This window comes from Saccoglossus kowalevskii, chromosome 2 (assembly GCF_978046115.1).
Source record: "Saccoglossus kowalevskii chromosome 2, keSacKowa6.1, whole genome shotgun sequence".
Classification (NCBI taxonomy): Eukaryota; Metazoa; Hemichordata; class Enteropneusta; family Harrimaniidae; genus Saccoglossus; species Saccoglossus kowalevskii.
The window spans coordinates 40,026,750-40,050,314 of record NC_140642.1 but is presented as its reverse complement, the minus strand read 5'-3'; the positions used below and the strand labels follow the sequence as shown (position 1 = coordinate 40,050,314).

The following is a 23,565-nucleotide window of genomic DNA, read 5'->3' as shown; positions in this document are numbered from 1 at the left end:
TACATACCAGTAATTGTAATTTAACAATACCATGTTTTAATTCATGCATGGTTCAATCACAGTCCTTCTATGCTGAGATAAATAGAGCATTATGCACTATTATTCATGAGTTATGAGTTTCAAACTTACGCTCCAGAATATGAATAGCAAATATTGTTACTGAATAAATATCTTGAGTTTAAATAAATTGAGTTTTATTCTGAGTCATGCTTGGAAAACAACATTATGATATATAAGATTTTAAAGAGAAAGGTCACTTTACCAAAAAAGGGAAAAGTCTCATCAAAGTCTCATATACATGTAATAGCAATATACCCCACCCATCAAAGTCTCGTATACATGTAATAACAATATCCCCCACCCATCAAAGTCTTGTATACATGTAATAGCAATATCCCCCACCCATCAAAGTCTCGTATACATGTAATAGCAATATCCCCCACCCATCAAAGTCTGGTATACATGTAATAGCAATATCCCCCACCCATCAAAGTCTGGTATACATGTAATAGCAATATCCCCCACCCATCAAAGTCTGGTATACATGTAATAGCAATATCCCCCACCCATCAAAGTCTTGTATACATGTAATAGCAATATCCCCCACCCATCAAAGTCTGGTATACATGTAATAGCAATATCCCCCACCCATCAAAGTCTGGTATACATGTAATAGCAATATCCCCCACCCATCAAAGTCTGGTATACATGTAATAGCAATATCCCCCACCCATCAAAGTCTGGTATACATGTAATAGCAATATCCCCCACCCATAAAAGTCTCGCTCGTATACATGTAATAGCAATATCCCCCACCCATCAAAGTCTCGTATACATTTTGTACCACTCAATATTACACAGTTCATTCCATTTTGCATTATATTTAATATATATAATATAATATATTATACCAGGATTACAAACACCTGACTCCCTGAATACATAGTTTTTGATGCTTTAAAGTTATTTCCATGTCTCAGAATTTCATTTAAAATGAAGTTGATAATGATATAATATAATGTGCAAAATCTTGTGGTATACCCACCTTGAGCAGTGACTTATTGCTTAAATAATGGATAGTTATGCAGGGTATCATTATTGTCATAACTGCAATGTGTTTGTAATACAGTATTTCATCTCATAAATACCAGCCAATCAAGAATAGCTCACAGTTTATTAGAATAAAATACCATGTCAGTTTATCACTTGTCAGTTTTGAAAACAAACATGATTCATCAATTGTCTATTCACTGAAATATTAAAGCAATGCATGAAACCTAATAGAAGTCAGCATACAAGCACTAATACAGCAAGTCTATTATAAAAAAAACTTAATGATCTCCCATAGGGGGTATCATATAAATAACATGAGGTCAGTCTATATTAACTCGTATGATCTTTTTACAATGAATTTATACGCAATATTTTTAATATTGTGTTAATGTTATTAAAACATTAACACAACTTTTGTATTTCACAATATTCAATAAAATTGTACATGTAAATAAATCAATAATTACATTTCTTAATGCTGGATCATCAAGTTACTTTGACCATAAGACATACCTTTGACATTTATGTAAGCGCATACATGTACTGGGGAAGTCTATGTGATGTAGGTGTTTGTAGGTGTTCCCAGGGAATGCATTTAATCCCCATAGTTACATATATTGTACATACATGTACATGTATCATCATTTGTCATTTTTTGTTTTTTCCGCTGCTTACTTGCTTAAAGTGCCTGTGAAATGGCTGCTATTTTTACGCCTAAAATTATCCATTGATACATAAATATTATTAATTTTTATGTTTCTAAGCATGAATTATTTTTTTAAGTGAAAAAATGTGTTTTAAACTCAGTCTACGGCAACTTTATTTTTGTGTATTTTAAAACGAGGCTCCTCATTAGCTTCTCATTTGCATACAGAAATTCCCCTTGTGACGTCAGAAGGGGAAGTCGCATGGCAGCTTGCATTGCCGATACGTGTAAATAAGGTAAATTTCTGGTGCAGTTTTCTCGTCTTTGACTAAATTTAAACTTATGTACTTGTTCGTTGAGGAAGAATGGACCATAATTAACACATAGTATCAATTTTTGTTGCATGGGGTTGAGTTAGATGCGAAATATGTCCATTCTGGTGTAGCTGGTCACCGTGATCGTCACCGACACCGGCGCACGTTTGTACACTGTCGCTGGACAAAATAGAATTTGACGTCGGAATTATCTCGTTATTTAGCAGGTTACTAGACACGTCACTACACTGTTTTATTAAAACTTTCAAAATTAAAATAAAAGAAAACATATTTTGACATTTCTAAACCTTAGACTATAGTGATCACTATAAAATAATTAAAAAAACGACAAATCACAGTTACTAAATAAATGACAGCCGCGTGGAAATAAATTGACATTTTGTTGAAATAGGTGAACGTGTCGGGTCACAACGAGGGCAAGTGCGTTAAAAGCGGCGTTTAATTGGATAACAAAAATAATCGAGATCGACACACATACAGATAAATTCAGAGTGGATTCGAGTTAGTGTGATCCATGGCGTGATTGTCTTAATTATAACATCGTATTAAAACTTTATTTGGTGGAAACACATTGACCAAGCCCGGATTCTTATTTCATAAATTATTACCCAGATCAAGCTGCAAGCATGGAGGTAAAAAAAAAACAGAGGTGTGAATTCGACATTCAACACCAATCACCAAACAATTCAGAAACATTTAGCCTTCGAAAATGAAAACAATTAGCAGTGTGTAAGGCTGTGTAATTTCCTGTTTGTTCGACGCTTCGTTTTCGTGTCACTGTCAAAATTATTGCTACCTTTTACTTAACAGGGACTAAATGGTCTCTATAACGATTATCAGGATCGCAGAAAAAGTCAACTCATTTGAAACACTTGCCGGACGTCTCTCTCTCTTCTGAAATCCGCCTCGGTGATCATGGGCTGGTACGGAATCTATTTCTTTCAAAAGTGTTGTGCCAGGTTTACGTTGTCGACGTTTCTCTTTAAACCTAGTCGCTTTTTTTCATGGACGAGGACAGTTTTTCCAAAAATGTGTGTATATCGTTTAAAAGTATACTGAATGAACAGTGTTATTATGGCTAAGGGGTATGACTTCCTCTCACATTTTGTCATTTGGTGGCGCACTTTTGGCGAGAGTTGGAAATCCGGAAACAGTTGACCGTTTCAGGATAGGTGGGCGTGGCTACAACACGAGAAATATCCCAAATTTACTTGGATACGAGTAATCATTTTCAGCAAATATATCAATAAATACCCATTTCAGTGGGACACAGATCTAAAATGGGAAACGTGAGGGTAGGCATTGCACAGGCACTTTAAACTAATCATGTCTGTGGACTACCTCAATGAACCAAATCAATTATTATAAACAACAAAGCAATTATTATGCATATATTTAGGTCTGTATATTATTTCAGGGCACACATGTACAAAGTTTCATTATAATGTGATGATTAATTCTAACTAAATTAGTGGAAAGCTGAAAAGTAATTATAATAGATTTGTATAAACCTAAAACTAATTTGATCATCACATTGTGTTAGAGTACATATGTACCAAGATTCATTGAATTAAGACAAGTACTGTCACAGACCATCTATATACGAAGTTTTATAGAAATGTGATTAGAACCAACAATTATGATTTATTATGCAAATTTGGTAATTAATAATTAATTAATTCATCACCCTATGTATCTATGTAAGTTTCATTGAAATGTGATGATTAGTACCTGAGATATCAGTGGAAAAGCTGAAAATTGACTAATCATTATGCAAATTAGGTTAATTATATGCATGGATTTTTACCCAAAAGTCCAGATTATCTACACACCAAGTTTCATTAAAAACCAACATACGGTTCTTGAGATATCCGTGGAACACACACACACACACACCCACCCCCACCCCCACACACACAATTATATTAATATAACGTGAACCATACCTTCCCCCGATACTAAACCTAAGCTACGCAAAACATATTAATAGTCGAATTAACTGTTAATATAAATTATGTTTTCCGAGGACTATGAAAAAGGTCCTCGGAAGGTGTGTATGTCCTCGGAAGTAGCTATATATCTGTATTTTTGTCCTCGCAACATATAGCAATCCAAGTACACACACACACACAGACACACACACACACACACACACACATACACAGACAAGGTAACTGCACACGAGAGTCAAAAAGTATGTGGCTTTGTTTTTCTAGTGTCTTCTTGATTATATCTGTTACCACAACTTATAGCCAAAACGTTCTGAGCGTCATCTGAGCGCCATCTGAGCGCCACTCAAAACAAGCAGCCTCTCGGCTGAGATAGCTCCGCTGTTAGCAATGCATATTTCAATTAAAGAACAGAAGATATCATTAGAAAATGAACAATATGCATAGTATCAATGCAATGAGACTTGCGGTTTTTAACAAGTAGTCAAAATATAACTTTTTACCAAAAATGACAAAAATATTCACCAAATTTAGAGAATTAAAGATATCATTACAAGTTGAACAAATCTGAGAGAGGTCCACATGTAGTACCTATATATGTAATATCAAAGCAATTGGACTTGCGGTTTTAACAAGAAGTTGAAAATATCACTTTTTACAAAAAATGACAAAAATATTCACCAAAATTAGAGAATTAAAGATATCATTACAAAATGAAAAAATCTGAGAGAGGTCTACATGTAGTACCAACATATGTAATATCAAAGCAATTGAACTTGCGGTTTTTAACAAGAAGTCGAAAATATCACTTTTTATCAAAAATGACAAAAATATTCACCAAAATTAGAGAATTGAAGATATGATCATGAAATGAACAAATCTGAGAGAGGTCTACCAAGGTACATATACACCAAGTATCAAAGCATTCAGGCTTGTAGTTTTATGAAGAAGTCGAATAAGTAAAACATTGACACGGACGACGGACGCAGGACGACGACAAACAATCACTCATACGATAAGCTCCGCTCGACAAAGTCGACAGCGGAGCTAAAAATTATTATTATTATTTAATTCAGACCATTCATCACTACTAACACACATATGGATAATATTTAAATGTACTCACCACACACTTCTCAAAACTTGCTAGACTGTTACGGTTCTCTAGTGGACTGCTTGCCATATTAGTTTATTATCAGACTAGATTGTAATACTATAAGCAATAATAATCGGCTTCTTAGTGCACCGATAGCTGCAGAGAAAATCATAAGATATTACCATAAAATATTAATATCTCATAATCCTAGATATGACATGCACACAGGTAGAAATGCCAAGTAAAGCGTTTGGGGTAAATGATTGGTAATTCAGTCAGTGAGTAGTTAAATACATGTACATCACGAATTGTAATCAATATAAAATGGACTCAGCAGAGGAAAACAAGCTACAGTATGGTGTAATGCTGAAGACATCAGGAGTTCTTACTTTCTATTCCAGGCATTTTAAGTGAACGTGAATTACCCCGGTATACTCAGTAAACCCATTAAGAGTTATCTTTGTAAAATGATTTCTGATGATTTCGTCTCTACAAATTACTGCTGAACGTTATTCAAAGTGAACTACATGTAATTGTAACAGGGACACAAGCATATCAATCTGAAGATATGCAAATTTCCTAATTAATATGCACATTTTAACAGTAAAGAGTAGGAATTTTGTTTAGAAAACATAGCTACACACACACGCACACATACACAGGAAGACCTAATAATAAAGTAATTTATAAGTGAAACAGGATCTGAATTTCACTTGAACATTACATCACTTATTGTACATCCATGTGAACATCCTGCAATTTTGTGTGATAACATCAAAAAGTAAAAATTTTCTCGAGTTCAAAATTTACTGATTTTATAGTATAGTACATGTAATAATAAATTATTGATATTGCATCCTTTATAGGATCTTGAGTTACATTACAATAAAGTGGGGATAAAAATAAATAAATAAAAATAAATATAAATAAATAAATAAAAATAAATAAATAAAAATAAATAAATAAAAATAAAAATAAATAAATAAATAAATAAATAAAAAGTAACAATACAAGAGATCAATATATTATACACTACCCGTAAATATAATTTTTGATAGAAACTGCAAAAACCTTGCAAATATGCCTTGATTTTAATATTGTGGTTTATTGAGATGGCATTGGAGACTTTCTCATATTATTTTCTCTAATTTTGAAACATTCATATATGTATTTAGCTAGTTTTATAATTGTTTTATTTTCAGTATACACAATGTAGGTCTAATAGACATGCTAAATTACTAGTTTTACAGTTAACTTGTAACACATATTTACAGAATTTGGTGTGTAGCTTCTCCATAGGAAGCATATTATTATGAAGATCTTTGGATTGTAGTATGCAATCACTAGCCCATACTTCACTGCAATAGAGTAGGACTGGTTTGATTATGCTGTCAAATAGTTTCAGGTGTGTTTTTATTGGGATGTTATTTTTGGAGTATAATAGCCGTTTCATTTTGAATAGTGCTTTTGTTGCTCTGTGTCCAAGATTTTCCTGTCCTTTGCTGAGTTTACATGAAGATTTTACTTTTAGTCCTAAATAGGTACAGTATATGGTGAGACATTTTCCAATTCTTGTTCATGTATTTTAAATTAGTTTTTTTCCCAGATTTGACTTTGATGCACTGACATCCAGCTTCCACTGTTTACAATATATGCCTAACGATGAAAATTACAAATTTTCTATAGTGGCAAAAATTCATTATAAAATGAAAACCGTGAAACAAATGATCTTAATAGAAAAAAGCTTTTTAGGGGTTGTTACTGGAGATTAGATTTCATTGTAGATGTAGTATAATAATACATTTCAGGAATCACTGAGTATAATCTTAGATTAACTTTGAACCACATGGTATTACTATTAATGGTGTTTTAGAGCAATCATGAGAACAATTATGACTTTGTAGACTTAAACTTAAACCGCAATATATCATCTATGACATGTAATCTTTATTTATGTTCACCTTCAGCTACAGTAACATTTTAAATAATCTCACCATTATCTTGTGTAGATATTAAAAAACAAATGTAAATGTATGTAACTAATTGTAAGAGTTATGAACATTGAGTTACAAACATCAAGTTACAAAAATGATCACGCCCACTTTTGAGAAACCACGCCTACTTTTGAGAAACCACGCCCACTTTTGAGAAACCACGCCCAATTTTGAGAAACCACGCCCAAATTGTAACATTATGTTCAATTAAAAATAACAGAACTTATGAGTTACGACAATATACATTTTTATTTTGTAATGAACATTTAGTGACTCAAATTTTAATCAACAGTTACCCCAACTTCGAGGTACAAGCAACATAAACCGAATGTAATCGTTAAAATGGATTTCTAATAAATGCTCTACATGAAATCTATGTTTAACATCATAGGTTTCTTTTACGAAAACCAAAATCTAAAACAAGCAGCCTGTCGGCTGTCCGCTGTTAGCAATGCATATTTCAATTAAAAAATTGAATATATCATTACGAAATAAACAAATCTGAGAGAGGTCCACATGTAGTACCTATATATACATGTACTAGTATGTAATATCAAAGCAATGAGCCTTGCCGTTTTCAACAAAAAGTCGAAAATATCACTTTTTACCAAATATAACAAAAATATTTACCAAAATTAGAGAATTAAAGATATCATCACAAAATGAACAAATCTACCTGAGGTACCTATATATATAATATTAAAGCAATCAGACTTGCTGTTTTTAACAAGAAGTCGAAAATATCACTTTTTACCAAAAATATTCACCAAAAGAATTAAAGATATCATCACGAAATGAACAAATCTAAGAGAGGTCTACCCAAGGTACCAAGTATCAAAGCATTCAGGCTTGTAGTTTTCAAGAAGTCAAAAAAATTAAAAGTTGACACAAAAGACAGTAACTGACGGACAATCACTCATATAATAAACTCTGCTCAACAACAGCAGAGCTAAAAAGTGCAACAACAACAATTTACACGTACTGTATATGTTCCACTTGTACTGTATTTTGTTGTAATGCTCTTACATGTACATAAATGATACTGTGGATGTATTTATAATTAAAATATTTCATCCAATACACCCCAATACAATAAATGCAATATTTAAGTACTAGTAAAAAATAAAGGTAGCCCCAATGGAGTAACTGTGTTGACAGTCTACTAAATTTTGCCTTTATATGCACATCAACATATTTTAGCCATACATTGTACATTTTGCAGACAGTTTCAGGTTCTAGAGTCAATACATATTTGCATAGTGTGTATAACTTATTTCTACGTATCTCTATTTCTGTATGTGTTCATAGCATTCAGTGATATCATTGATCACAACGAGATTGATTGACATACACATGGAACACTAGGGGTTTACAATATGGAATGGAATGACGTTCATCACATATTTTTATCTTATAATTATATCTTTATTTGTAATACAATAGATGAATGGCATTTACAAAAACATTATAAAACTGTAGTTATGCTGAATACTGTTTGAATACCTAAGCTGCCATTTTTAACAAAAACAGAAAGTAAAAATTTGACTATACATAAAACAATGGGTAGTATATTAACAAAGACGGTAACCATTCATGGTGATCAAGTTCACATATATTACTACGCAAAAAAGTCTCTGAAAACAGATAAAATGATTGAAAACCAAATAACATAGTTAACTTGTCTGTTTCCATCAGCTGACATCAAATCACAGCTGTTTACTGTCACCTTGTAATCTATTTAAACTACACTCTGTGGAAATTAAATTCCCCTCAAATAGACTTGTACATACAATACCCCTTTAAAATAGTTTATAAACCAAATACCTTGAGAAAACGAATATGTTCTCATTTCCTTTTAAATTAGTATTTAGTTTAGACAGGATTTAAATACATAGAATCTTAGTATAATAAATGTATACATTATAAAGTGGTTTATACATTTACATGTTGTAATAGAAATACTGAACCATGAAATGAAAAAATACTGAATACATGAACATTACTGGTAAACAACACACACTTAAACACAGGTTACTCTTCAGTCTATAATAACATCATTTTACCTACCCCATTTATAATGCAACAATTCCCTACTCAAGTATTTAGTGTTACAACAAGTTATTTATGAACATAAATCAAATATACATTTGTGTCAATATCAAAACATGTGCATTCATGATCCACCCACTTCAAACTTAGCCTTGAATTTATGATATTTCACAACAGAATATATTACTAATATGAATTTGATTCTAAATTATATTAATAAAATAGAACTAAAGACAGCTAAGACAAGCCACCAAACGGTTGAAATAGCTCCAATGTCTTTGTAGAGTGTCTTCCTGAAAACACAGTTGAAATGTTCTGTACGATGAGATATTAATTATTTGCCATGGTTACGGCAAATAGTAGTACCGGGCCTGTACCGGGTATATTTGGTTGTCATTATTGCAGTTACCATTGCTATCTACACTACATACCAAGTATCAAGGCAATGCAGCTAGTAGTTTTCAAGAAGAAGTTGGTAATAAAATTGTTGATGGACCATGACGGACAATCACATATATAAGCAGCTCCCCTCTGACTGCCTAAAAAACTTTGTGCTGAGGGTACTAGAGGCATAAATGCATGAAGCAGAAATAGGAAATATTTAAATATTTAAATCAGAGTATTATGAAGCACAGTGAAAAGAATCAGATCCACAGTATTCAAGTTTTTAATACTAGAAGAAAATTCAATTTAAAGCAAAAGAAACAAATTTGAATACATCTGATATCATCATTCTCGTACTTCTCCAAGAAATCCTATGTAACAAGTTTCATTTAAATTCAATAATTGGTTATTGAGATACGAGAAACTTTATGCTAATTAGGTCATTAATATTGATTAGATTTCAATCATAAACTTATAACATCAGTGGATTACCCCAGAATACCTACATATCTGTACCAAGTTTCATTGAAATCTGTAATTTATGTAAATTAGATAATCAATATGCACAGATCTGAACCAAAACATTAATCAGGCAAGTGGATTATCTCAAAGGACCTGTATCCAAGTTTAAATGAAATTTGTTGAGTAGTTTTGAGATACAGTGTACAAGTGAAAAAGTTTGAAATTGTCTATTTTAAATGAAAATTAGATAACACAAATATCAACCACAAACTAATCAGATTCACTCAGATTATCTCAGAACATCCATGTACACAGTTGCAATTGCAATTGGTTGTTGAGAAATCAGTAGCACAGACACAGATACACACTGCCTGCAAAGACTAACTGTGTGCTTGGCAACGTTTTATATTCGTATAGGATAAATTTAAAGCTCCATGTTATTTTCAGATTAAATTTAAAACATTCATCCATGAATTCACATTACATTTCCATTACAAGGAAAGAAAGTTCAGAAAATGTGGAAATGAGTCCAATCATTAATACAAGTTAATATGCATTCATTGCCTAAACGTAATACCTCACAATGGGGTAGATTTTACCAATAATATATCTTTGTACATGCACGCACAAAGCTATTACAGATATAAAAGCAGTTTTATAAATAAGTAACTATGGGATGATTATATTTTTCAATTACTTTTAATTGGTTTGGCACCAATTGTGAACACCAACAGGAAAGCTTTAACAGTGACCTGTAGTCGAGGTCATTTAATCTGTAAAAGTGGTCTGGACAACAGTAAGTTGGTTTTTCACCTGAGGGTATACCAGCAATGCACACAGTCACCATGCATAAGCTGTTATAATACACGGTGCGGCAACAAGGTACAGTCAGATTAAGTTTCCTTGCAAAAGCTTTAACTAGGTTATAGCAATAAATGTCAGCGTGAAATCATCAACCAGTATTTTGTTAAGGCACGCTAGTATTTAGGTATGTGTCACTTGGTTTGAAACAAGCAGGTGTGCATTAAGTATCAAGATGACACTTTAATACATTGAAAACATCATTAAGTATCAGTTATGTGACATTTAGTGGTGACTCCCATTTACAGGTGTACACTAAAGCCTGTATGTTAGTTGAGGTGAACTCAGAAGCAGAGAGATGGAACTATGTAAAATTATTCTTTGTCTGAATTTGCAAAACTTAGCTGCTGTATACCTTCCTCTCACACTGCTAGATTTTAACAGCAGCCTTATTTTTAGCCATTAGTTGTACAGTACAAGAGCACACATGATACAATCTATTCAGTAATAGTGGGTATTAGTCAAAGTGTTTTTATGTTTCCTTTTAGAGTCTACAAGCAAACTGTAAGATTACACAGATGGGAAATGATTACATATTTCAGCATTCATAGTGTACATACAATGTACAAGCAATTTATATCTAAGAAATGTTGAATATGACTTCAGTTTTATTACTGTTGACAATTTACACTTTTATCAGATTCACCTTCAAAGAGTCGATGTGAAACTACTTACAAGAACATGCCTGATTGGCTACCCAACTCTAACCCTTAACAATCAGACCAATCAGAGTGCAGCTTTCATTGTGACAAGATTGGCTACCCAACTCTAACCCTTAACAATCAGACCAATCAGAGTGCAGCTTGTTTGTTGACAGGTTTTTTTCAACGTATCAAATTCTGCCTTGTATATATGCTTCAGCTCAACAGCCTTCAAGAGATAGAATGTGTTGCTAAGAGCTTACTATTGACAATGTAGGAAACCATGTTGTACATGTCTGTATGCATCATATGTCACAACATACAGGGATAACATGCAAAAATAACTTCTTTTAAGAAATATCATGGTTTTGCAGCAGTCCAAATGCTTCCATGCACATAAAAACACATTTTAAATTTTCTAACATAATTAGCTTAATTCAGGTATAGTCCCTGTAAATATTCCCATAGCTCTGATGAAGAAGCATCAAAATATGCTATCATTAGACTGTCAATAAAAAACTAATAGGAAGACAACCATATATGCTGTGACGCGTTACAGAAGCCATGTGGACTCTGAATGTTATAACAAATTCATACATAGAAATCCACAGCATCAAAATGGCAAATATGATAGCAATCTGACCTCTGAGAAGTCAGCAATACCAACGCGATTCTGACAAATGTATTCACCAAAAATAGAACAGAAATATTGACATGAACAAATCAAAGAGAGGTAACTGCAAACAAATATGAAAGATGAAAATATATTTATAAAATATATTTATGAAATGAACTATAGACAGAATCCAATGGGCTATCTAAGTTACAACTATGAAAGCAATCCGGGTTAAAAGAGTTGAAAAATGAGTTCAAAATGTAAAAGTTCACAGGCGAATGCAGATGAGCGATCAATGATACTGCATGAATACATGCAACTTGAATCACTTATCTTTAGTAACAGTGAGCTAAAAATAACCAACTTGTGCTACTATAATAGCAATATTACATTTCATATGGTGCACCTTACTGGCAGGTTAAGTAATTTATGGACACCTACATGTGGATTGAGATGATAAATGGCTTTCTATAGGAAGAAAAATGTCAAGCGTTATTCCCATTATCATTTAATTCAATAGCATATAAGACAAATGCAGGTTGGAAAAGTTATTTACATACCATTAGAATTGCAACAATGCCAAACATCATCTTTTTGGATTTTTGTTGTCTGAAATATTTACAATTTTACATTTGTGAATCAACTGATTAAAAAGCATACAAATACGAAAATAAAAAGGTGTAAAAATTATCTCCAATACAAGTCATTGAAAATGACACAGTCCCTGTTAAATTTTTGAAAGGTCCCTTTGTGCTCGCCATATTAAAGCGGAGGGGTTGTCACGAGCGTGTTCTTGAAACATGAGTTCCAAGTGGCGTATACAACAGATTGTTTATTTACATCAAAACACGTGTTCTGTGTAGTAGTAATATGGCCAAAATAAAACAGCCGTTATTCAGCCATCTTTGATCTAATTATGAAACACACTGATATGTATGATGTATGTGCCAAATACAAATGAAGATGGTACATAAATTGTGGAAATATAGTAGTAAGGCCAAAAAGTCAGATGGCTGTCAATCGGTCATCCTTGACCAGATTTTGAAACAAATTGTCATGGACATGCATCCTAACATGTATAAAGTACATGTATGTGCCAAATTTGAATGAAAACTGACAGAGCACGACAAGATACCGCATAAGAAAAAAAGCAAGATGCCTGCCAGTCGACCATCTTTGATCCAATTGTGAAATAAATCGTCATGGACATGTATCCTAACATGTATAATCTATGTACCAAGTTTGAATGACAACTGACAAAGCATGTCCAAAATACAACATTTTCAAAAAACAAGATGGCTGCCAGTCGGCCATTCTGAATCGAATCGCTTAACCACTGCATGTGCATATGTCCCACATAAGGTGCTAGGCACATGCAAGGAATGAAGGGAATCGGTCTACAGGATTCTGAAATATTACTCTGGACAGACTGACGCACGGACGGACGAACGTACAGACGGAGACCGAATTATAAGTCCCCGTTTTCGGACTTGGTCCGAACGGGGACTAACAAGGGCACCAAAATGTTGACATAAACACATGTACCAATACCGATAATAAACAAACATGGCATATTTCCACCAAAGACCTGTACAGTCTTGTAAATTCAACAATGTGCAAAGGTTAAGATGTGTGTATTAAGCTGAATAAATGTAAACAAAAAGCACATTTACCTTACACGTATGCTTGAGAAAAGAATATTGGGGTAGGGTATGATTTATATTTGGAAAGAGACAATAGACATTTCTAATATTCCCGCTTTAGATATACATGCATGGCTAGATTGGTTGCTTCTTATCTGGTTGATATAAAAGTAGCCGATGGTAGTGATTTGGCATTCCAGTCTAGATTATTAAATAGATACATGTACATGTAGGGGAAAGATAACGTTCAAAGATAAGTAGCAAGGCAGACTGCTGTATGCTGATAAAGATGGAAACTATTAGGAAAAATTATATATTACTTGTCAAATAAGGAACTATTTACCCATGAACCTAGAAACAATTTTCATGTTTTTAGAATTTTATTTGTTTACAATTTTAAAATATCTCTGTATTTTCGTTGCCACAAAATTTAAAAATTTCTTCATGAAAATGTATTTCTTGACACCTGAAACAAACTCATGTCATGAGAAATTAATAATAATACATTATTAATTAATTGATATACAACTACCCATTGTATATAATATCATCTAAATAAACTGTTGCACAAAACTATAAATTTATTACACCGGAATATTTTTACTTTAAGCCTTTTAATTCAACCAATTTTTAAAAAAAACATTGTGTGATTTCACTGAGATTATCATTCAAGACACCCCATTACATGAATATTATTCACCTTTGCTAGAAATCATTTCTAATTTTACTGTAAAACCAATTATGATGATAATATAAATATAAAATATCCAATAGCAATTTGATTTAATATTTTTTTTCTGATCAAAATTAATCTCCACTGACTTGTAGCTGGCATATGAACACCATAGTATGAAATAATAGTTTTTAGTTCACAGGAAACAATTGCACTGTCTGTCATAATATGATAAACCAATAATGAACCATATCAAGATATGTATTTGAAATCTGGGTAAAGTTACACAAGACAAGAATTAATTACTAGTCTACTGGGAACTGCTCAATTACAATAAATCATAAAATAAATAAATTATACTATGAAACATAATGTGATAATATTCTGCATTCTATTATTCTCATGACTAAGAATGACAATTTATGAACGTTGCAATCCCTGCATTTTGAGATACCAGTTTTTGAGTGAATTTCACTAGAGGGCATACATAGTTGAGAATTGAGATAGTGAATTGAGACATTTAGATAGAAATATTACAGTATAATGCATAAGTGTCACTTGGAGACATCAACACAAAAAATATATAAATGCAAAGACAGTCAGTCAATATTATGAAATGGGGCTATGTATATAAATTCATTTGAAATCACAAAATCAATAAGTTTCTCTTTATGTGAATTGCTGTAATTCGGCAATCCTGAAGCTATGCACACCGCTGCAACTTTAAATCAACAGTAACAATAACACAGCTACTGAATACTTAAGCTACCCTACTCAACAGTTCAGTCTCCTACATTTATGTTTAAACCTTTAAAACATGTCTTCTGGAAAAGCAGGAATTAGTTCTGCATGTCCTTTTTCATCATCGCATGTCTCGGTATGCGGCTATAAAGGCTGCATACTCTTACATCAATATCGGCTTTGGTTAAAGTTATTAAATGTTTCACGCTAACCTATGACAAGAGCAGTTTTTGAAGCCGGCAAAAATAAATTAAATCAGCACAATACTGAGTGATGTTTCAATTGTTGACTTTCGCATCAATTCTCATTAGACTACGAGTATAAAGGAAAATCGTGAGCAATCACCTCAAACATGCAAATATGAAATGACATGATAGGATAATCTCAAGCTGTCATGCAATGCAAATAAATAATATAGTGTAATTTGTGTAATTAATCATTCTTGTTATCTCGTTAGATGAGTTCTATGATATGTAACATTTAATTACTGTCTGATAGTTAAATGTTTTCTGTAAATTTTTTACAAAACAGCACTGAAAAATAGTATTATTTCCTCCCAGGAAATACTGCTTCACACAAGAACGTAATGGTTTAAACAACTTAATTGTATGCAAATTATTATGCAAATTGAGCTCTATACTGTATATGACACTATGATGCTCCCGAAGCAATAAAAAACAAAACAGTTGCTAACTTGCTACAGTACATATTCTATAATCGTAAGTATCTAAATATCTAACAATAATAAGTTATTTTAAAATTATTATTAAACTCAGGAAGGCACTTAAGATCATTAGACACTAATTAGGTGTTTCATCTTTACCGTAACATTCTATAAACGATTCACATGTGCAGTCACATTTTAATCCTTTGAATGACATTATTTGTCATGCCTTCATTCGATGCAACATTTTTTATTATTTTTTTTATGTCTTTTCATTTAATTTCTTTGTTAATTTTGATACAAATAGATACAGGTCTTGAAAAAAATGGTGGAGAGTTATTTTGTGAAATGAGATGCAGTGAATAAGGGAGAGGTGAAATCTGCGTAAGAGGTCAAAAAATCTGAATCAAGTCGGTTCCAATCAGTCAGAACAAATTTTGCATGAATGCTCCAAGAATAATTAAAATACTGATATAATGTTTGATTTGTTTTTATCATAAATATAATTATTTGCTTTACATGACTAGTAGCGGCACAGATCTAGAAGCAGTACCTACACACGAATTGGTGACGTCATAAAATACATGACCTTCAATCGGGGTCGTTTCCTCGGTATATACGAATTGGTATATACAAATTACAATAAAGATACTTAAGACATTACACATAAGGTAAAACAAATCACGTGACAATATAATGATAATAACGGTAATAAATCCTACTAGCTTAACAGTTGAAGAGAACGCTCATATAGTCAGTCGGGTGACGCCGAGGGTCACGAACTGTGTTGCAAAATGGCCGTGTGGTTGAAACTGGGTCATGGCGTGACGCGTGAGGAAGACATCATTAAACACTCAAAATCACAATAAAACGGGGAAGTGGTTGCATATTACGGCGTAGCTAACATGGGAAATAAAAAAACGCCCAATACAAACGACATGGGTTCGAATCACACTAGATACACACTCACCAGAACCGAAGCAATCAGAAACCAGCAATCGTTTTGGCTTTTCCGTTCAACTCATCGGAACACTGGAGTAGTTAGAAAAATGAACACCACTTAACGACCAACGTCGTGGCGTGGTACACAAGCGTGCCATCAAAATAAAACAAAATTAGCTTGAAAAGACAGTGGGTTCGAGTCCCGCTCAGAGCTACCGTAAAAACGTAAATCAAATAAACTGAAATCTCTCAAACCGTAAACAAGTAAACAAAGAACGTCGCAAAAAAATAATAAAACTCCACCATACAAAACTGAATGAATAAATAATAAAATAACTAACGTCTTAAACTGGACGACGCGCAATTTGTTCAACAGTTTCCAGATTGTGACAAGAGATAAACAAGACCCAAGTCAAGGTAAGTTTTGTTAAAGTGTCGATGGCGTTCCCTATATTACGAAAACAATTCAGGCAACAGACGAATATTTTCTGTGGTGTTGTTGAATTTATACCGTGTCTGCGGAATTGTTGATTGAGGGTTCGAAGCCAGCTGTTAACATTTTGTTAGAAAGTTTCACAATTAAATCAAATATCCAATGATACCAGTATATTTATTTCATTATTTTAACAACTTGCAACACGAGTTCTTACACCTAAATAAGTATCAAATATTTGTCGACACATTTATTCTCTCAACCTTGTAGAGGTGGAAATTAATTAAACAACAGGTATTTACTCACAAATATAATGGTCAATATTTGTCCATACATTCATTCTGTCAATTTAAGAACTTGTAATTGTTGGAATTAATCAAATGAGAGTTGTCTACACCAAAATAAGTTTCAAATACTTGTCCATACATTTATTCTCTCAATTTAACAACTTGTAATGGTGTAAAATAATTAAATGAGAGTTGTCTACACCAAAATAAGTCTAAAATATTTGTCCGCACATTTATTCTCTCAATTTAACAACTTGTAATGGTGTAAAATAATTAAACGAGAGCTGTCTACACCAAAATAAGTCTAAAATATTTGTCCGCATATTTATTCTCTCAATTTAACAACTTGTAATGGTGTAAAATAATTAAACGAGAGCTGTCTACACCAAAATAAGTCTAAAATATTTGTCCATACATTTATTCTCTCAATTTAACAACTTGTAATGGTGTAAAATAATTAAACGAGAGTTGTCTACACCAAAATAAGTCTAAAATATTTGTCCGCACATTTATTCTCTCAATTTAACAACTTGTAATGGTGTAAAATAATTAAACGAGAGCTGTCTACACCAAAATAAGTCTAAAATACTTGTCCGCACATTTATTCTCTCAATTTAACAACTTGTAATTGTGGGAATTAATCAAACGAGAGCTGTCTACACCAAAATAAGTCTAAAATATTTGTCCATACATTTATTCTCTCAATTTAACAACTTGGAATGGTGTAAAATAATTAAACGAGAGCTGTCTACACCAAAATAAGTCTAAAATATTTGTCCGCACATTTATTTTCTCAATTTAACAACATGTAATTGTGGGAATTAATCAAACGAGAGATGTCTACACAAAAATAAGTCTAAAATATTTGTCCGCACATTTATTCTTTCAATTTAACAACCTGTAATTGTGGGAATTAATCAAACGTGAGTTGTTTACATCAAACTAAGTATTTAATATTTGTTGAGACATTTATTCTCTCAATTTAACAACTTGTAATGGTGTAAAATAATTAAACGAGAGTTGTCTACACCAAAATTAATCTCAAATATTTGTCCACACATTTATTGTCACAATTTAACCACTTGTTAATAGTGGAAATTACTTAAATGCGACTTGTTTAATCAGTTGACATCAATGCACCTTACCCGCAGACAGTGCACAACAGAGTATCATTATTGAGCAATTATAAACAAAAACGTGTCTTGGCATTAGGGTTAGGGTCGGGTCAGGTATGGGCAACGGAATTATTAACAGGAATGTGTCTTGACATTAGGGTTAGGGTCGGGTCAGGTCAGGTATGGGCAACGCAAATGGCAAACACCCAATTGGCAAGATGTACACTAACGGGTTATGGCATGCATATAGTTTACACAAGTAAAAACACAAAATTGGCAATTTTTGGACAATTGTAACTCAATAATAGAAATATGTTGTATTTCTATATATATACACACTATATAGTCTTATCAAATGCAAACACATCCAGTCAATCGAATGTGGTCTTGTGGGTCAGTTCTCTGCATAGTGATCAGGAGGACCTGGGTTCAATTCCCTTGCCTGCCCATCTTTTTCTCGCAAACGCCATTTGGCAATAAAGCTAAATATGACAACAAATTATTTAATTTGCATGACTACCCACATAGCTCAGTTGATTTGTACTATGTCAGCAATGTGAGCGATCGCTGGTTCGAATCCAGTATGTTTAGATTTTTGAATGCTAGTGAAGACAGTGCTCCTATGAATAGGACTTAAATCCTATCTCTTGTGTGAAGACACTCGTGGTACAGAGGACAAGACAGTGCGCTGGGAACTCAAAGATCGCAAGTTCGAATCACGGATTGGACACTCCTACAAAAGACATGAAAGACGTTAAAAACATAAACAGCGGATTCAAAAACTCAAGTCAAACAGAACACAAGAATACTACCCCACATGGAAGTCCTCGAAGAACGAACACAGTTGACAGCTGTAGTTCACGTGCAACAACAGACACGAGGAGCATGGCTGCTCTCCAAATGGGTCCCTTCTTTTGTATTGACCCCCTAAGGATTGCTAATCCCCCTTTCTAACTCTTCCCCCAAAAATAATATATCGCCCCTTTTAAAATGTATTGACCCACAAATTAATGAATATTCATGAGCACAGAAACTGCTACGTCATGAATAAATTAGCATAATTTTAAAAAAAAATTGCATAAAGTGTAGGTACTCCTTCTGGAGCTCTGCCCTAGTAGCTCTTAACACTAAATATCAGCAGGTAAATTTGACAATGATTATTATTTTGTTGAATTTTTATAAAAATATATTCATACTATAAAAATTAATTCATATACAAAATGAGTGAGAATTTTAATTTTCTATTTCTGTGGGGAATGCATACTTGTAAAGAAAATGCATATTTTTTCCAGTGAATCAAATGAGGTTCACAATAAATGCACATGTGACAGCTTAGACAGCTTGGTGACATCCATTTTAAATAACCATATTCCTTTTTTCATTTGTTATTCTCTACTACACTTTTTTTTATTATAAAGCTTATTTTTAAATAAGTTTCAAAAGCTTGTTGCTCATTTGATTGAGAAAACTGATCAATTAAAAACCTACAAGCTAAAAGCCAGTTACTGAAAGAAAACTAAATGGGTGGAGAAAATAATTTCCATAAATACAGAATGACTATTTAAAACTCTGCATGAGAAGATTGTAAAAAAACTATGCAAATTATTTTATTCCTCATTCCTAGATTGTTTTTTTTTCAGGATGTAGAATTTCTTAGCTACCAAATATTTATTTTAATAAAAATTTAATAAAATTAATTAATTTAATAAAATTGTTTGCTTTGCAGGTATTATTTTCTAAATCTATAATTTCCCCCTCCCCTTAATTGGCAACCCCATATCTTACAGAATGATACAGTATTTAACATTACTTGATGTGTGATTATTATTCACAGTAAATTGATGCCAACAGTCAGAACAATAAAACTAGCAATTTGATTCAACAGAGAAATATATGGAATGAGACAACAATATTTGCTTTACCAACAATCCATGCAGCACTGAACACACTTCTCAATCACATTACTATATATATACTAGACATATACAGTAGATTGGATTGTCATTTAATATTACACATTTTAGAGTTGAATTAATAATGCATACAGGAATTACCGAATTCGCTCCGGAGAATTTATCTAATAAAAATATTTTCCAAACTCACCCACGTAATAAATTTTCCCCTCATTGCAAATTTAAGTCTAAACAAGTTTGAATCTCAGAATAATACAATCTCACCAGTATAATTGTACATTCATCTACTGCTGCTCAACTGGCATCAATTGGATCAAATCTTGTTAATCTTGGCTAGTGGTAAAACCAATCTATATGTCATTCAGTGCACAGATGACAGACTGCCTGACTAGGCCCAGAAAACTGAAACGAGCATCTTGCACTGAAAATTCATAAACCATGAAGCTAAAATATACATGTATTCACTCACTCAATAAATTATTGGAGAGAATATCATATACTACATGTATAAAAAGTACACATTTGTACTCTTCCAATATGTGGAACGTTGTATTCATCAAAAGGTCACAAATCCATGTAATTTCGGGGGGGGGGGGGGTACCAATTCACTGGCAAGAATTTTTCAATTACTGTCAATCTCAGACCACTCAAAGAATTTTGTTTTTCTTGGTTTTACTAAAACGTTAATGTTCTAAGTATAAACACATTATTTATTAGCTTGGTTTTAATTTTGCTAATAACTGAAATCCACCAAATTAAATCTATGTGAGCATTAAAATAATTATTTCTACAGGATTTTTCCTCAAAAATGCAAGTAATTGTCAGTAAAGTTATAAAACATAGCAAAATTTGCTATACACAGTAATATGGGTAATATAGATAATAATAAAAAAATACAAAACAAAATAAAAGCAAAGCAAAAATATAAAATAAAAAGAAATCCTTATGTTTAAGTTGGCCTTGCTGTCTTGTGTCAAAACTGACCTGAATTAAGCTATGGGTAATGAATGCTGAAAACAAATCTATCACTGTCAATACTGGTTTTGAAATTGTTAACAAGTTTATCTGCTTTGTATAAGTACAGTTCTCTGTATGCTGACTAAGTATTTTTCATATTCGACTTTGTTTTGGTACATTTTATTGGAAATGATTGCTTTTATAGTGCAGTAATACCCCCTAGTAAATACTAGGATATGTGACATGCATGTCAACAATGTATGCAAAATCAAAACAGAAAGTAAATTAAAAATTTCTACTCCAACAAATGACATGCTTGATTCAAAGGGTTATGCTTTGAGGTGAAGGTATTAAACTAGACATGTTCCTCAATATGAACTTTGCCCTTCTAACAACTACCAATAAAATTGTTACCTTTCAATTCAAACTACATTGTTATCAGCTGTCCAATAGACGTTTTGTGGTTGAAGTGTTGTTCTGTAAACATAATACAACATCATACCACTTTTTAGAACAATACCTACGGCTACAAATCAGGGTCATTTGAAAGCTTAGGTCAAAGAATCATAAAAGAAAAACAAGTGAGTCATACCAGGGAGCTTTGTAGCTCTGGTCATTCTCTACTTATTTTCAGAAATTATTCAATTACAATTTTTGTCTAAGAATATCAATATTAATTATGATGTTGCTTCCTGTATTTACAAGCAGGTGACTAATTACTAAGTATAACAAGATCAACAAAATGTTGATAGTAAGTCAGTTTACTATCCACGCGAAAATCTGTAACTAACTAAACAATTAGAGCAGTGATACCAATTATGATGATTTCACTTCAAGGCCAAAGGCTGAATACAGAGTGAACACACCCCGGGTAAACACAACATGTGGGAGTTGACAACATCAGCTGGTGACCGACTAGTAGAGGGGATCCTGAAACAAACTCAGTCATTATTTTCAAGTTTGAGGTTCTGCGTAACAGCGAATTCCTATCTTTCACTCAAGGTTGTTTACTTCAGAAAGCTGGACTAATCCTTCTTACCAGTACTGGTCATGAAAACAAGAGACATGACCCGTGAAATTCTAAACGTACTCCGAGACGCAGCTAAACAATAGAAACCCATTTCAATTTGTTCATAACTATACTATACAGTACTCGTCAGATGGTTTCGTGCAAATCAGTGTCACTATAGCAACCTAATAATAAGATATTTCATCACTACTCACAAGTAAAAATAACGTAACTATATATTAGAAGAAATGCATACCTGAAGCGACTTGGTGATTGTTCCAAGGTTGTTTTCACCTCGATTCATTCCAAGTCAAACGTACACAGTCGGCCATATTGGTAACCCTTTCCAGCTCCCTAACTTTGTGTAAATTGTCAATGCTGTACCACTTGAGTGACTTTGACTCGACTTCAAGATAATTTCAATGATTCGTCGATTCCCGGGATAATTCCCGAGTGAGAATGTTTCATAATTTCTGTATCCAAAATCAGTTTTCAATTTGTAATATTTTAATAATAATAATAATAATAATAATAATAATAATAATAATAATAATAATAATAATAATAATAATAATAATAATAATAATAATAATAATAATAATAATAATATTTTGTAATAAGTTATTTTTTATACAAATATCCGCCAAAGATTGTTTTTGATTTGCGTTCAAGTTGGAACTGACCAAATTCATGATATACCGATCGCTCACCTTGAATAATATCAAAAAGTACCATTAGCCTGGTTTCCCAAAGTAGGCATAGATGAGTGTTATATTTATCCAACATACTCTTTCCAAATTTCAGAACATGTACATGGCCAGTTGCACACTTGATTGGTTCAATTTAGCCGTACGAGCCGAGGTCGCATTAAATAACTTATAAACGTTTTCGCAATTATGTAATATTATGAATACTCGGTGAGTGTGAAATACAAACATCTACGAACCGTTACATTGTAACCCTTGTCGTTACTGCGACATAGCTTAGTGTCGAAACATTTTCAGGCGATTCTCGTGAATTGTCGAGTGATTTATTCAGACTATAGTCATTGATTCGTAGGTATTTGAGTTAAACTCACACCACTAAAACAGTATGAAGTTAG

The 23,565-nt window shown here is 32.7% G+C and overlaps 1 protein-coding gene across 1 annotated transcript in view; it reads right to left on the bottom strand.

Moving 5' to 3' along the window:
- Positions 1 to 22,822, bottom strand: part of LOC102803706 (uncharacterized) — a 59,682-nt gene extending 36,860 nt beyond the window's left edge. The window contains exons 1-2 of the mRNA XM_085495511.1: positions 22,720 to 22,822; positions 5,110 to 5,235 (exon numbers count right to left, since the gene is read on the bottom strand). Coding sequence (XP_085351637.1) covers positions 5,110 to 5,166 — 57 coding nt within the window. The 5' untranslated portion in view covers positions 5,167 to 5,235; positions 22,720 to 22,822. The remainder of the gene's footprint in view (positions 1 to 5,109; positions 5,236 to 22,719) is intronic.
- Positions 22,823 to 23,565: the final 743 nt, after the last annotated feature.